Below are 15,306 nucleotides of genomic sequence, written 5' to 3'. Positions count from 1 at the left end.
ATAGCTAAAACTAAAAACAAACTAAAAACTACTTCCAGAAACATTCAGCTTTGATATTAATGAGTTTTTTGGGTTCATTGAGAACATGGTTGTTGTTCAATAATAAAATTATTCCTCAAAAATACAACTTGCCTAATAATTCTGCACTCCCTGTATGTATATACTAGGGGTGCAACGATACACAAAATTCACGGTTCGCTTCGATACTTTGGTGTCACGTTTCAATATTTTTTCGATTAAAAAAAATGTTCATGCCTTTTTAATTTATCATTTATTAAAATTATAAATATATATTTTAACTCAAACGTACAGTTTTTAAATGTAATGTTGCTGAAACAACAAAGGGAAAAAATAATAAATCTATCTGATTGAGGAATCCCTCATCTTTGGAAAAGAGAGTTTGTTACAGAGAAATGGCTCTTTCCAAAATAAAAGCTATACTATATGCTTCTTCTGGGCTATATTCTCAGCAGCATATTAAACATATCAGGTCCCCATAAGGAGAATCATGTGCTAACGGCTGTCTAAATGACTCGGGTAAAGTTTGTAGCATGCGTGCTTGTTGTTTTTGTCTTTGCACTAGGATGATGTCGGCGTAAATGTGCAGTCATATTAATTTTGTTCCCACTAGTGCTGTCAGCGTTAATCTGAAATGACGTTAACGCCACAACACGGCAAATCTCCGTTAACGTGCTACCACGGATCGCCCAGTGCGTGGGGCCAGACGGCGTCAACACGTTAACGAGCTAACTGTGCTAACGCAGTAGTTCCCACCCATGTAATTGAGCATTGCGTGACACATCCAACATACTGTTTTACTTTTGTCCATGACGCGCTTACCTTCAGGGTCATACGTCACATGAAGACCAAAATAGTTCCAAACGCCAGATCTGAATGAGGGTGGGGGAGGTTCAATTTGCCATGTTGCAACCAGAGCTTAGCTTCTGTCTTGCTAACTTGCGCTGCGCTCAGTGGATCTGTGCTAGACAGTGCAGCCAAGCGGAGTAGTCGAACGCAGATTCACTGAGCTCTCAACACAGACAGCATCGTCAGAAGAAAAGTTGATAAAATAAATTAAAAATGTTGTATTGTTCGATACATATGCGTACCGAACCGAAAGCACTGTATCGAACGGTTCAATATCGATACGAGTATCGTTGCACCCCTAGTGTGTGTGTGTGTGTGTGTGTGTGTGTGTGTGTGTGTGTGTGTGTGTGTGTGTATATACGCATATGTTAAAGCTAAAATGTTATGAGTTTAGAAGTTCATTAGTTGTGTGCATAGAGTATGCTGTCTGTCACACTGCAGATGGGTGCGCTGTCTGTGAAAAGTGAAAGCAGAGGTCAAAATGAAGATGGTGAGCTGACGTTCCTGGGCCGAGTGCTGGCTCACTTGCCTTTAGACCTGTACCTGGGGAAGATGATTGTCCTGGGCCACGTCTTTGGTTGCCTGGATGAGTGCCTCATCATTGGTTAGTCTATCATGGTACTTGGTGGTATCTGTTGTTTACGTCATGTTTTCTAGAGACATAGCTTTACAGCCTAAATGTGTAACATGTTTTTCGGATTACTTTTGCACAACATACTCTCTCATTCTCAGCTGCCTCTCACTCTCTGAAGAGCTTCTTTGCGATACCGTCCATGCAGCAGATTGCTGGCCATAGGTGAGTCTGATCCAGCAGGTGCACTGATTTACAGACTCATGATGTCACATTAGATTTTGTGTACCAACACTGTGGCTGCATTTCATGCATTACGTAGTAAAGTAACTTGATTTAAACTAGAGCTTTTGACGCACCTTTACATGTTTAGTGCAGCGTAATATCTGATGCATTCAGAAAAATGCTCACATTCCAGCAAAAATGAAAAAGTATGAAAAAATAATGTCACATCACTCCACTGTTCACCTCCAGTTTGGGATTTTTTAGTTTAGATCGTCAGTAATTTTTCTTCCAGTGTATACTTATATTGGTCACGTGTCTAATTGTAACATGTTTACATTAGAATCAGGTCAAAAGCAGATATGGGTTGTGTGTTTTGTAATTATTATTTTTTTGTATCATGTGTAACTCCAGGAGCAAGCTGGCTTTTACCTGTGGCACACCAAGTGATTCCATAGCTTTCCTAAATGCCTTCAAGGTAAAGAATTTTTTACATATCTCCAGCAGGTTTTGATTTTGAGTGGATTTTCATGTGTGGTTGCTCTATTCTCTCTCGTTTCTTTATATTAGGCATGGCACTCAGCCAAGAAGAAAGGACAGCTGAGGCACCCAAAGGTATACTATGAACTAAATTACTCTAACCTTCAGCGATGTGAGCCACCCTACCAGGATAATGACCCCAAGCACACCAGAAAGCTTTGTACAAACTACTTGCCAATGAAAGAAGATCAATAAGTGCTGATTGTCACTCACTTTAACTCACAGTCAGACCTGCTCGAGACGTTTTCTGACATCATAAAGCCTCTTAGGAGGCAAACTATACCAAGAGATTCTGAAAGAATAGAAGTAGTGTAATTGTTTCAGCAATTCACTTTTTCACTCAGACAACTAAAAGGGTATTATTAGAGCTAATGGAGATATTACTACAGTATTTGAAACAAAGAAAATGTACAACTATCTTCCTTCCTGGTTTCAGGATTTTGGATCCTGTGGCAAGTGATTTTCCAAGGCTAATTCTCTATAAAATATAGACAATAATAGGTGCTGGTGCCATTGCTGTTATCAGTTTTTAAGGCAACAAATCACATTAAATGGGTAGCCAAAAAATGGAGGAGCAGCTTCTTCTGACCATGTCTCTCCAACCTGACTATCCATGTCAGCGTCACAGGGATTAAAGTCTAGGAATAAGAAATAGGGAATAAATAGGAAAGGGGCAAGGATAGTCTATCATACAACACTGGTCAGATTGGTGATATGTTGTCTAGATGATGTTGCCATAGAAACAAAACCCACGCACTATGTGGGAGGGCTTTTTATGAACCATCCCCATCAACCTGCCAGCACTTTGTGTGTTCGTACAGCAATTGTCTCTAGTAAAAAAGTTATTCACCTGGTGACTTTTGAGGTCTATTTTTTGGATCATTATCCTGCTGTAGAATCATCTTCTTTACAGTTTAACTTCTAGCTGACTCTGTGAAGTTGTCACTCAAAACAAGATTTATCCTGTGTCTTTGCAATATATTCTGTGCCCTGTTTTTCATGTCAAAGACCTCACATAACAGTTCTTAGTAGCTGCTGTTATTGTTGTTATAGCCTGGTTGTTGTTTGCTGAGGCCAGAAAGATCTAGGTATTATAGAAATGATCAGGGTACCTACTTAGAATTTTTAGCCTCCCATAAAAGTGTTGAGGTATTCAAATTCTAAGAGTGAATTAAACTTAACACAACATTATAACAATGTTTTTGTTTTTTTTGTCTGTTTGTTTTGTGTTTTTGGCAAAAATTAAATGTATTTGCTGCCTTTTCTTCTTAGGATGAACTGGACTGGGGAAAGGAGAACTTCATTCAGATCAAGAGGATCAGAGAGGTACAGAGATCAAAGTCGCATGTGTTCAGAGAATAACATTTCAGGAGAAGGCGTGACCTGAGTGCATTAAATAGCAGGTGTTAAGTGATAATTGCAGTGTATTTTAAGCTGATACAAACTTGGCACAGAAAGTAAGCAAATGAGCCACAGTTTCAGGGGAAATTAACAGGCTTTCCAACAGTGTTGCCAGGAAGCTTTGTTACAACAAAGCAATAAACAACAAAACACAAATTGCCTTACTTTTTGCGCTAAGTTAATTTAAATTTGATTCCTTTTGTGAGGTCATGGGTAACCCCATGATGTCTTTTGCAAATTAGGTATTAAAATTTATAGTCCTTACAATGTTTTCTAGCTGTTGGACATGCAGTTTAAAGAAAGTATAAATACTTGCTTGCTGAAATTGCTGACCAGGTTGCAGAGCTGTATGAGGAGCTGAAGAAGCGTGTGTCCCAATTCAACATGAATGTAGCAGAGGAAAGCCAGTTCTCAGACTACACCAGTGCACGCAAGCAGGCATTCATTCTTCAGGTTAGTCTTTGCTGAAAACTGTGGGATGTTTATAAATTGTCTTAAACATCATAGTGTGACAATGTAAGGAGCTTTGGGTTGTTTTGCATGTCTGAGTATATTTGACTGTCAGTTTGATGTAAATTGTGACTCACTGCTTCTTAGGTGGTCATTGCTGGTGCGTACTACCCAAACTACTTTCTCCAGGTGGATATAGATGAAGCCCTGGCTTCCAGAGAGCTGAGTGGCTTCAACCCCAGAACGACAGTGATGGTATTATTACCTCATCTGCAGCTTGGCTCAGCTACACTTTACTTCATGTTAACATAGCACATTACGTTATTAACATAATAAGAATTATTTATAAACTTGTTAATAAGCAATTGGTTGTTGTTATCATTATTAGACTTCATGTACAATTCAAGCTGGCTGATGATTTACCTAAAACAGGCTTTACTTTTCTCGTAAATGTCTAAGAACGACAAATTTATCTCACTCCCTTTTCGCAGCTTGCTTGCATGTCCTTAAAGTTTTTAAAGATGTTTGATGGACAGTTTTTAATTAAAAGTGCATAAAGTATCTATCCATCCATCGATTTCTTCCACTTATCCAATTAAATTGTCTTAAATACAGATCAAGTGATCTTGTTTGTAGTCACGTCTCCACAAAAATTTGTAGCCAATAGTGTCTCTGTGTTTGCCTGCTCTACACATTTATATTTGCTTGTCTAGCTGGAATCTGAAGCCAATTTTGCTGCTTTTGCAACAGACCAAGCTCCATTCCATACTTGAATTCACAAATTGGCCATAATGCTCTCAAAAGCATTAAAAATATTATTATTATTCCGTTTGACCTGAAACTATCAACTGAGCCCAGGTTCATTAGGAAAATAATCACAAAGTGAAGAAATAAGGGCCGCTTCACCACAAACTTAGAAGAGGTTGTCACTGCTGCTAGCCTTTAGAAAGGTTTAAGGCAATTAAGCATTCACTTTTCGGACCCAGACTTTTTATTTTTGTCCAAATTATAATTTGGTTTATAGGCAATTAAATTGTCAGTTTTGTTTTTCTAATTGTATCATCAAACTGTTGTTTTTAGTTGAGGAACCTTCCACCGTACAGTTTCCTGTATTACAAGCAGCTGCAGTGCCTGTTCCGCCTCTGTGGACAGGTCAAAGCCATTTCCTTTGATAGCTCCAGGTACTAGAGGCTACTGTGGCAAGTCAAACATCATCACTCAGTACTTTGTCTGCTTGAACCTTTGTGCACTTAGTTTTAATCTCACTTTGTGTGTGTGTGTGTGTGTGTGTGTGTGTGTGTGTGTGTGTGTGTGCACTCAGAGCATATGTGGAGTTCTACAGGACATCCCAGGACTCTGGTGTGCTACCTGAAGTGTCTCTTGCCCTCCTGCTGGCCCATCAGAGCCCTGCAATGGAGCTGTCAGTCTACCCCATTGAACAAATAGAAAACTGTGCTGGGAACAGACACATAACTCACATGAAATATTCACGGTACGCCGAGTTTCGCATATTTCAGATGCCAAATGTAGTTGTCTCTCTGAGAAAAATCTAAGTCATGAGCTGAAATCTTGAACATGTTCGGCAAGGACAAAATGTCATCTTAACCACTAAGTTGTGGCTGTGTCTGTCATTTGAGGACTCAGTGTTTCTGGCAAATCTAACCCCTACATAACAGGCTGCAGTGGTCAGTGCCTTGGCCCTAAACCTTAATGTAATCTGACATCCTAGCACTCTGCATGCCTCTTGCCAGCAATCATTGGACTCAGAGTGGAGGTTTTAGGCAAAGCAGTGCCAGCTTCTTCCTACCCCTGCTGGGCTGTAGGGTGACACATTTATTTAATTGTAAGAATGCTGACATATTTTGATAAAATACAGTTTTAGCTTCTCCTCATAATTTGTGTTTTTTTTCCATAAAATATAATGTTCAGCTGTTGTTATTGCTGGTAAATTCTGAATAAAATTGTACGTTTGCTTGTTCTTAAAATGTTTTATTTTGGTGAACACATAGCAGACATCTGTTTACTCTTTAAAATGAGATGCTGACTCAGTTTAACTCATCACAGTAAAATGGCTATAAGTACACACATGCCAGTGTGTAGTCAGTGGTGACAGCGAAGCATCACCTAAAATCTCTGTTTCTGTGCAGCGTGAATGTTGACTTCCAGAGCCAGTCTGTCTGCCCAGTGGGAGTGGTCAGCAGCACCATCGACCCCGCCAAGCTACCCCCCAATCGCTTGTTTGTGGTGAACATCACAAAAGTTAGTCTTCTATTCTGTTTTTATTTCCCCTACTAAATACCCGACTTTCTTTATTTGAATAAATATTAATGGATGTATCGTCTCTGAAATCTGCTGTAGGTGGTGGAGGTTGGTCATTTCTGGGGGTTCCAAGCAGATGAAGCCAGCTTGGAAAAACAGCGCCAAATGACAGCAGATATTAACACATGCACGCTGCATCCTTTAACTGTGTCGCTCTACCCCAACCTGCTGTGCCTGGCTCCCTACTCTGAGTTCAATGAGCAGAACATGTACTACCGTGCCAAGATCCTACACATGCGTGGCAACACAGTGGAGGTAAATATTACTTACACTCTGCAGCCTGCTGCTCAAAATTTAGGACACCCGTTTATTTTCTCTGTAACTTTTCTCTGCAAGTTTTACTTCTATTTTTCTATCTTTTTTACTTGTGATTAGCCTGTCGTAGTTAGGATTCTGTACCTTTTTAAAGTCCAGACAGAAGTTCACCCATGAAGATGGCATTTGACAATCTCCCCAGTACCCTTAATGATGAGTTTTGAAACCTCAGTATATATGTTTGACCATTAGATCAGGTCACAGTTTTTTACAAGGGTGAGCTGTGTAGGCTGAGATCACCCTCACTGACTTCTGATGCACACTCAAACAGGCATCTGAGGGGAAAGAGTTGAGCTTATTGGTTTGAAGGTCTAGCTGTAATTTTTCCATTTGAACTCTTTTTTTTTTTTTTTTTTGCAAATATTTTTATTGAAAAAAGATAAAAACACAGTACTTGCAGTTACCGAAATACAATTAAACTTTCTTCATTTTCCTAAGTAAATATACTTATTAGGGGTGCAACGATACACAAAATTCACGGTTCGCTTCGATACTTTGGTGTCACGGTTTGATATTTTTTCGATACAAAAAAATGTTCATGTCTTTTTAATTTGTCATTTATTAAAATTATACATATATATTTTAACTCAAACGTACAGTTTTTAAATGTAATGTTGCTGAAACAACAAAGTAATAAAAAAATAAAAAAAATCTATCTGATCGAGGAATCCCTCATCTTTGGAAAAGAGAGTTTATTACAGAGAAATGGCTCTTTCCAAAATAAAAGCTATACTATACGCTTCTTCTGGGCTATATTCTCAACAGCATATTAAACATATCAGGTCCCATAAGGAGAATCATGTGCTAACGGCTGTCTAAATGACTCGGGTAAAGTTTGTAGCATGCGTGCTTGTTGTTTTTGTCTGCTTCCACTAGGATGATGTCGGCATAAATCTGCAGTCATATTAATTTTGTTCCCACTAGTGCTGTCGGCGTTAATTTCGTTAAAATGACATTAACGCAAATCTCCATTAACGAGTTACCGCGGATCGCCCCGTGCATGGGGCTGGACGGCGTTAACAGGCTAACTGCTCTAATGCACTAGTTCCCACCAATTGAGCTTTGCGTGGCACATCCGACATACTGTTTTACTTTTGTACATGACGTGCTTACCATCAGGGTCATACGTCACATGAAAACCAAGATAGTTTCAAAGGCCAGATCTGAATGAGGGTGGGGGAGGTTCAATTTCAGGTAGCGTTGAGGCAGTTGCCATGTTGCAACAAGCTTAGCTTCTGTCTCACTAGCTTGTGCTGCGCTCAGTGGATCTGCGCTCGACAGTGCAGCCTAGGCGGAGTAGTCGAACGCAGATCCACTGAGCGCTCAACACAGACAGCATCGTCAGAAGAAAAGTTGATAAAATAAATTAAAAATGTTGTATTGTTCGATACATATGCGTACCGAACTGAAAGCACTGTATCGAACGGTTCATTATATATATATATCTATATATATATCACTTCTAAACTCATAACATTTTAGCCTTAACATTTAAATATTTTATATGTATATATATATGTCTCAGAAAAAAATGTAGATGTTGTTTGTTTGTAATTTTTTTATTAAGAACTGCAACTTGCTCAACTTGAAATCTTCAAATAGATCTGGGTCCTGGTATTTCAGTGCTTCATGAAATTGGATGTAGTTCCTCCTTGGTCTCTAAAACCAGAGAACATTTTTTGAACATGGTAATTTTTGCAAATTTATCACCCAGGCGTCTCATCTTTCTGCAGGTCTTCTTTTTGGACTATGGCAACAATGAGATCGTTTCCTGCAGCAGCCTCAGAGAGCTGCCGTCTGATCTGCTGTCTCATCCTTTCCAGGTAGCAACATCATAAATGCCACAATCAGTCAGCAGATAAAATGCACACCAGATTAATAGTAACAGATAAACTGCTTATCATATCAGGCTCAGGAGTTCCAGGTCACTGGTATGCGTCCTTCAAATCAGTCCATCATTCTGGGGAACCAGTGGAGCAGCCGCGCCCGCAACCGCTTCATCAATCTAGTGAAGGGCCAATCTCTCATCGTGTCCCTGTACTCCATCCTCTATGGTGTGATGCGTGTGGATCTGCTCATCCACTCTGAGACAGCAAACACCAGCGTGGTAGACTTGCTGGTGGAAGAAGGACATGCTGTGAAGGCTGAAGAGAGCTTTGACTCCAAGGTGACACAATAAGCAGAAAGAAATACTAGTTCTCTTAGCAGCTTAAGATGAAGTTATTTCAGTTTTTTAAACTGAACTTAAAACAAAACTTGTATTGAAAAAATACTTTAGCTAATTGAAGTAAAAATGAAAGCTAGAATTTTAAAGACAAACTATTTGAGATGTCTGGCCTCAGGTTTGCTGCATGTGCTGCAGGCAGACTGAGATGCATTGAGACAAAAAGTTCTGTATGAATAGATCTGAAGCATTTTGTGCTTTTCTCAGTCAAAGTATTGAATGTTTTTGTGCTCTTGCAGCAAAACCATGAGGTGCTGATGTCTCTGTACAAGGACATGGAGGAAGGTACATATGTGCCCAACTCTGTAAGCAACACCTGGAGCAACCGCAAAAAAGAGGAGAAGGAGCTCATCGACAGCCTGCTTACCCACTTTTCCAAGCAACCCCAGTCCTATTCCAGGACAAAAGTACGAAACAATCCAGGCAAAGTTTTGCACATTTAGATGCTTCTAAGAAGGAATCAGAAAATATGTTACAGCATGCTTAGTAAACAGGGCTTTAACAATTCTGAAACCAAGACTAAAAATGGAATACAAATGCCCCAAAAGTAGTTAATTGTCACCTTCGTGTTCCTGTGATGCCTGTGCAGTGCTGGTAATTTCTCATGAAAGCATCCTAGTCTAGTAAAACTAGAATGGTTGAAGATCTTTAAGGTTTTGAGTGAATTGTTAGAAAGACAATATCTATAGCTAATGGTGGGTTTTGAATAACACTGAGTCTTTGGTGTTGAATGTGTGATGGATGCCACCGCCTTTTTTACTGTTTGCTGCTGTCAGTTTATCCAGAAGAGGGAGCCATTTCAGTGGCTCAGTTCATGTGTTTGTGTTCATTCAGAGGCACACCCATTCAATGTGACAGCCAGAACAGTGACGACACAGTTTTGCATCACTGTGATCAGTGAATGCATCATGTTATGTCTGATTGCTATTCCCTCTGACACTGCAGGTTCGTCTGCATGGACCAACCAGTCCTCATATGATGAGCTTCCACAGCTTGAGGAGCAACACGCTCTACAAGTAAGCACTACAGAGATTTAAAAAACAAAACAAAGCAAAACAAGAATATGTACCTACAACCACCCTCCCTCTGCCGATGATCACTGTATCCTCCTGTAGGACTGTATGTATAGAGAAGAACAGCATCAACTCCTTGGCTCTGAATGAAAACCCACATTGCAGACATCAGAAGATGCTGGTGGCTGGGACTGTGTCAGTCAGCTCCACAGGTACCAGATAAACAAAATATTACAAGGGTAGTGTCCTCCTAGTCCTGTTCCCAAGACTATAAATTGGGGAGTTGCATCAAGAAGCTTGAGCTCTAAATTCAGCTTTAATCATAATATTTGTGACTTTGAAATATAAGCAAGGCAGAATATTAAATTTACACAGAAAGGATGACATAACGAGGTGGTTCAAATGCAGAGGCGCTTTAATGGTAAAAGCACCATCACCTCTAGAGTTCAACCTCGACTTTGGAACAGCCAAAAGCATCTGAGGCTGTAATTTGACTCAAAAATTCAGTATTTCTGTTTTGGGCCCTGGTCTCCTTTAGAGGTGATCAATAAAATAATGCACTAAAAGCATTTTGAGCTAGCTGAAGGTGACAGACTAACTTTTTTATTTTTACCAAATAGAAGGGTTTGCTTTAATCTAGCCTAGAGAAAACAAAGCCATAGATGACTTTTTCCAGGTCAGATTATGAGAGCATTGTTTTGATCTTGGCAATGGGTCTTATCTTATGTAGAGCTTTAAGGGTGTGTTTGTGTTGCAGGTACCCGTATTCTGCTGAAAGACACCTCCATTTTGCCAGACATCCCTGGACTGCCTGCACTTGTAATGATGCTCTTCACTCCCATCATGGAGCTACGGTTGGTTAAATGTGCATTACCGCTGCACATATATGTACAGAAACTCACATTCTTATTTACCTAACATATTTATTTTTAGCACTGATGAAGAGAGAACCTGCTACACTGGGGCACTCTGTGGCTTAGGCTTCAACAGTCAGAAACAGGAGGCCATCCTGCCTGAACATGACATCGAACTGTCCTTTGATGTGAAGATTGATGTTGACGACATCACTGAGGTAAATTTAACCTCAGAGACCGTTGTGTAAAATCATCAAAACAGCCACTCAAAGGATTCTGAATAGAAATCTTTGTGCATGTTTGAATAGTCAGTGTCATTTAGGAAGGTTCCTACATGGCAGGCATAATAAGAGTTTTTCAGTTCTCCAAATATTAAGAACGGCTTGCTGTGTGTGCTTCGCTGTTGGGGAAATTTTAGTATTTTATTAATCTGGTAACGCTAACCATTATGTGTAAGTATGTGTGCACTTTACTCATGCAGTTTGCTAACATTTGCTAATACATTAGCTCTCCACCCTTTCATCCAAATGTGATCCAGATGTGGTCATTTCTGTCATTAGTGCTAATGTTGAAGCTTGAAAATAGAGTTCTAAACTACTTTTTATACAGTTTGTAGCTATGCTTTGTGATACTGGCAGTGGTGTGCAGTGTTGGGAAGGTTACTTTTAAAATGTATTCCATTACAGAATACAGAATGCATGCCCCAAAATGTATTCTGTAACGTATTCCGTTACGTTACTCAATGAGAGTAACGTATTCTGAATACTTTGGATTACTTAATATATTATCATGCTTTTTACAACAACGTGAATGTACTATTGCTGTGTGATTTATTACTATTACTGAAGGTCCGCGACTCCAAACTGTAGTAAAGGGACCTCTGACTAATACGGCGGGGTCCCTGTCGGCTCGTAGCCGAAAAATAGCTTTACTTTGTTGTGTGGGTCAATTTTTCTTGCGAGAGACAGAGAGAGGCGTTGAAAGACTGCTCCAACGGAACTTATTGTTTTCGGAGGAAAACACGAACACGGTATACAGTCGAGTCTTAATAGCTTACTTACAACTGGGCTCGTCAGGCTCTCTTCTTGGCTGCAGTGGTTATTATTATATTTACATGCTTCCAGCTCCCGTTTTTCCTCGACGGCAACTCGTACCTTTCCACTCGCCTTTTTCTCCCTCCTCGCGCTCACAGACACATAAGGTGTATGGCAGTGCATTCTCCTGCAACACGGACTATACTGCCCATGATGCTACATTCTTTAGAGCTATGCTTGTAGCATTCTGCCTGTTAGCTTAGCACAACAACGAAAAGGCGCTCTCTCACCCAGGAAACACACAGTCGCAGAGAGAGAGAGAGAGCGTCGCCCTGTAACCATGGCAACCGTAACGCTGCCGCCTGGAACGAAAGAACGTAGCTGTCAAACAAAACCCAAACAGTCCTGACCCGCGACAAAATGAAACAGGAAAGTACCGCAGTGTAATCCATTTATTTCAACAAAGTAACTGTATTCTGAATACCACCTTTTTAAACGGTAACTGTAACGGAATACAGTTACTCATATTTTGTATTCTAAATACGTAACGGCGGTACATGTATTCCGTTACTCCCCAACACTGGTGGTGTGTGTGGATGGTAGTACTTCACTTGTTTGTTTAAATGATGTGGCACTTGATTGATTCTTTGTTTTCAGATAAATGCTCTACGAATGGCTATAAACCACCTGGTGTGCGAAGGCCCCAATGGCACTCTGCATCTGGGGACTGACAGGATCAGCCAGCTGCAGGAGGACTGTCGGGACCGCCTCATCAGGTCTGATATAGATACATACTGGGGTTGTTCCTGGCTCAGGTCTTTGAGGGGTCAACATGCACAATTGAGGTGTGTGTATATATATATATATATATATATATATATATATATATATATATATATATATATATATATATATATATATATATATATGTGTATATGTATATGTGTATGTATATGTGTATGTATATATATGTATATGTGTATATATATATATGTATATATATATATATATATATATATATATATATATATATATATATATACGTGTGTGTGTATGTGTATATATATATATATATATATATATATATATATATATATATATGTATATATGTATATGTATGTATATATATATATGTATATATGTATATGTATGTATATATATATATATGTATATATGTATATGTATGTATATATATATATATATATATATATATATATATATATATATATATATATATATATATATATATATATATATATATATGTATATATATGTATATATATGTATATATATATATGTATATATATATATATATATGTATATATATATATATATATATGTATATATATGTATATATATATATATATATATATATATATATATATATATATATATATATATATATATATATATATATATATATATATATGTATATATGTGTATATATATATATATATATATGTATATATGTGTATATATATATATATATATGTGTATATGTATATATATATATATATATGTATATGTATATATATATATATATATATATACGTATATATATATATATACGTATATATACAATTACCCACTCGCCCTGTGGGTGCTCTTTATCCTCAAAGCTTCATCAAATAACGCAAAAGCCAGATCAGCTAAAATGAGAAAGTATGACAGTTACCTCGAGTTTGACTTCATCAAGAATGACGATGGAAAACCCAAATGTGTTGTGTGTCTTCAAGTGATAGCAAATCAAGCAATTAAGCCAGCTAAGCTATAGCGGCATCACATAAAAAATTACCCAGAGTTTAAAGATAAAACAAAGTAATTTTTTTCAGTGAAAAGGTAACATGCATCAGAAAAAATTAATGGTGAACCTGATAACAACTTCAGAAAAAGTTCAGTGTGCCTCAGTGCACATTTGGTTTCAGATGACAGGGTGGCATCCCAAACTGGCTCCTGAGGGTATGCAAATATTGCTCCCCTTTCCTGCCACTTACCTCTGTAAATCATCATTTTCAACTTTGACTGTGAAGTACAGAGCTCGTTTATAAGTGGAAGATGATCTTCGAGTCTGTTTGTTATCCATCCTTACAAGAATAGAGAAACTGTGTAGTGAGAGACGCGCTCATCCTTCTCACTGAGTTAGGGAATAATTGTTGTTGATGACTGGATTGACTGTGTGAAATAAAGCCAGATAAGGCAAAATTGCTAGATTTTTCATTTTTCTGCAAATAATTTTAATAAGGGAAATATGTTCATTGTGTTAAAATTTAACCAATTAAATAGTCTTTAAACTGCTCATGAAACAAAATGGGTTCATTTAAATTGTTCCAGTGTTTTCACTGTTTATTTTTTTTGAAAGCTTTCCGATTTATTTAAAAAAAAATGCTCTGAGTTTAAATACATCTTGAATTTGCCCGGAGTTTAAAAGTGTTCACGTTTATTTAAATTTTGTTTTGTTTATTTTCTATGAAGTTCATAGCTCTTTGAAACAGATTGAGTATTTATATTGAAAAATTTAAAATATAAATTATTCCTACATAATCTAGGAGTACAAAAGGCAGTCTGAGCATGGGGATTAGAAGGGGGTACTTGGAACAATTTTACCCCTGTAAGGGGTCCCTGGCCCCTAAAAGTTTGACAACCCCTGCTCTACCAGAGGACTGGGAGCTTTTTCCTGATGGTCTTTCTTTAGGGAAGGCCAAAATGTCTTTGGTGGACAACAAAAATGTTTTTTTTTTGAAAAAACAGTAAAAATGCTGAATTTTTAAGTTATTACTGTTTTTATTGTGCAGACTGTTCACGAAGTCTCCGCCAAGGGAAGCCATTGCTCCCCAGTTGTTTGAAAAACTGGGAAAATGGAACCAGGTAATGAGCAGATCAGTGCACTTTTATTTATTCATTTGATCATCTGCTCTGCTTAGGCACATTTAGGTCCTTGTGCTTTAAAATATGTATTTATCCTGCAGGTGGATCCTTCTCTGAGGATGGACATCGTGGAGCCGAGAGGTGGAAACGCCAGAGCCGTTCTCTACCAGCTACACCCTGTAACTGTGCTCAACAACTAAAAATGATTGTTTAAGTGTTGCATTGTGATTTGGTTAACTTCAATTTTACTTTAACTGTTGTTCGGAGGAGGTTTTTTTTTTTTTCCCCCCACCCAAGTTTCACGTCCAATTTTTGTTGTAGCTTTCATCCTAACAGGAAAATCCTCCTTCCTGTTTAACTTGGTGGCTGCTGAAGTTCATTGATAAGATTCAGCCTCTTTGCCTTGTGTTTCTGCAGTTGGTCATTAAAAATAGTTGTCTGCAACAGATGAAGCTTGTCAGTCTTCTGATTGTGACTCAAGAGTGAAGTTAAATTTGTCAGCACACACACACAGACACACACCTGTCTCCTACTATTAGAGGTGTGGTGGTGCCAGAATGTATTGGCCTATATTTATAGCTCGTCATTCCAAGTCTCTCATTCTAAGTGTTAGCACCTTAAACTTAGCTGT

The 15,306-nt window shown here is 38.3% G+C and overlaps 1 protein-coding gene across 1 annotated transcript in view; it reads left to right on the top strand.

Moving 5' to 3' along the window:
* tdrd9 (tudor domain containing 9) overlaps positions 1-15,123 on the top strand; it is a 47,195-nt gene extending 32,072 nt beyond the window's left edge. Inside the window, exons 15-35 of the mRNA XM_085441239.1 lie at positions 1,309-1,471; positions 1,600-1,663; positions 2,075-2,138; positions 2,231-2,275; positions 3,473-3,526; positions 3,938-4,054; positions 4,199-4,306; positions 5,132-5,232; positions 5,373-5,543; positions 6,199-6,310; positions 6,410-6,625; positions 8,419-8,508; positions 8,595-8,852; positions 9,149-9,316; positions 9,855-9,925; positions 10,025-10,134; positions 10,680-10,776; positions 10,856-10,994; positions 12,468-12,586; positions 14,603-14,675; positions 14,777-15,123. Coding sequence (XP_085297365.1) covers positions 1,309-1,471; positions 1,600-1,663; positions 2,075-2,138; positions 2,231-2,275; positions 3,473-3,526; positions 3,938-4,054; positions 4,199-4,306; positions 5,132-5,232; positions 5,373-5,543; positions 6,199-6,310; positions 6,410-6,625; positions 8,419-8,508; positions 8,595-8,852; positions 9,149-9,316; positions 9,855-9,925; positions 10,025-10,134; positions 10,680-10,776; positions 10,856-10,994; positions 12,468-12,586; positions 14,603-14,675; positions 14,777-14,875 — 2,439 coding nt within the window. The 3' untranslated portion in view covers positions 14,876-15,123. The remainder of the gene's footprint in view (positions 1-1,308; positions 1,472-1,599; positions 1,664-2,074; positions 2,139-2,230; positions 2,276-3,472; positions 3,527-3,937; positions 4,055-4,198; positions 4,307-5,131; positions 5,233-5,372; positions 5,544-6,198; positions 6,311-6,409; positions 6,626-8,418; positions 8,509-8,594; positions 8,853-9,148; positions 9,317-9,854; positions 9,926-10,024; positions 10,135-10,679; positions 10,777-10,855; positions 10,995-12,467; positions 12,587-14,602; positions 14,676-14,776) is intronic.
* The last annotated feature ends 183 nt before the right edge of the window (positions 15,124-15,306 follow it).

This window comes from Copadichromis virginalis, linkage group LG19, assembly GCF_057382275.1.
Source record: "Copadichromis virginalis isolate Kocher_CV1m ecotype Utaka linkage group LG19, C_Virginalis_male_GT1.1, whole genome shotgun sequence".
Lineage (NCBI taxonomy): Eukaryota > Metazoa > Chordata > Actinopteri > Cichliformes > Cichlidae > Copadichromis > Copadichromis virginalis.
The sequence above is the reverse complement of the archived record's forward strand: the minus strand, read 5'-3'. Positions and strand labels throughout refer to the sequence as shown.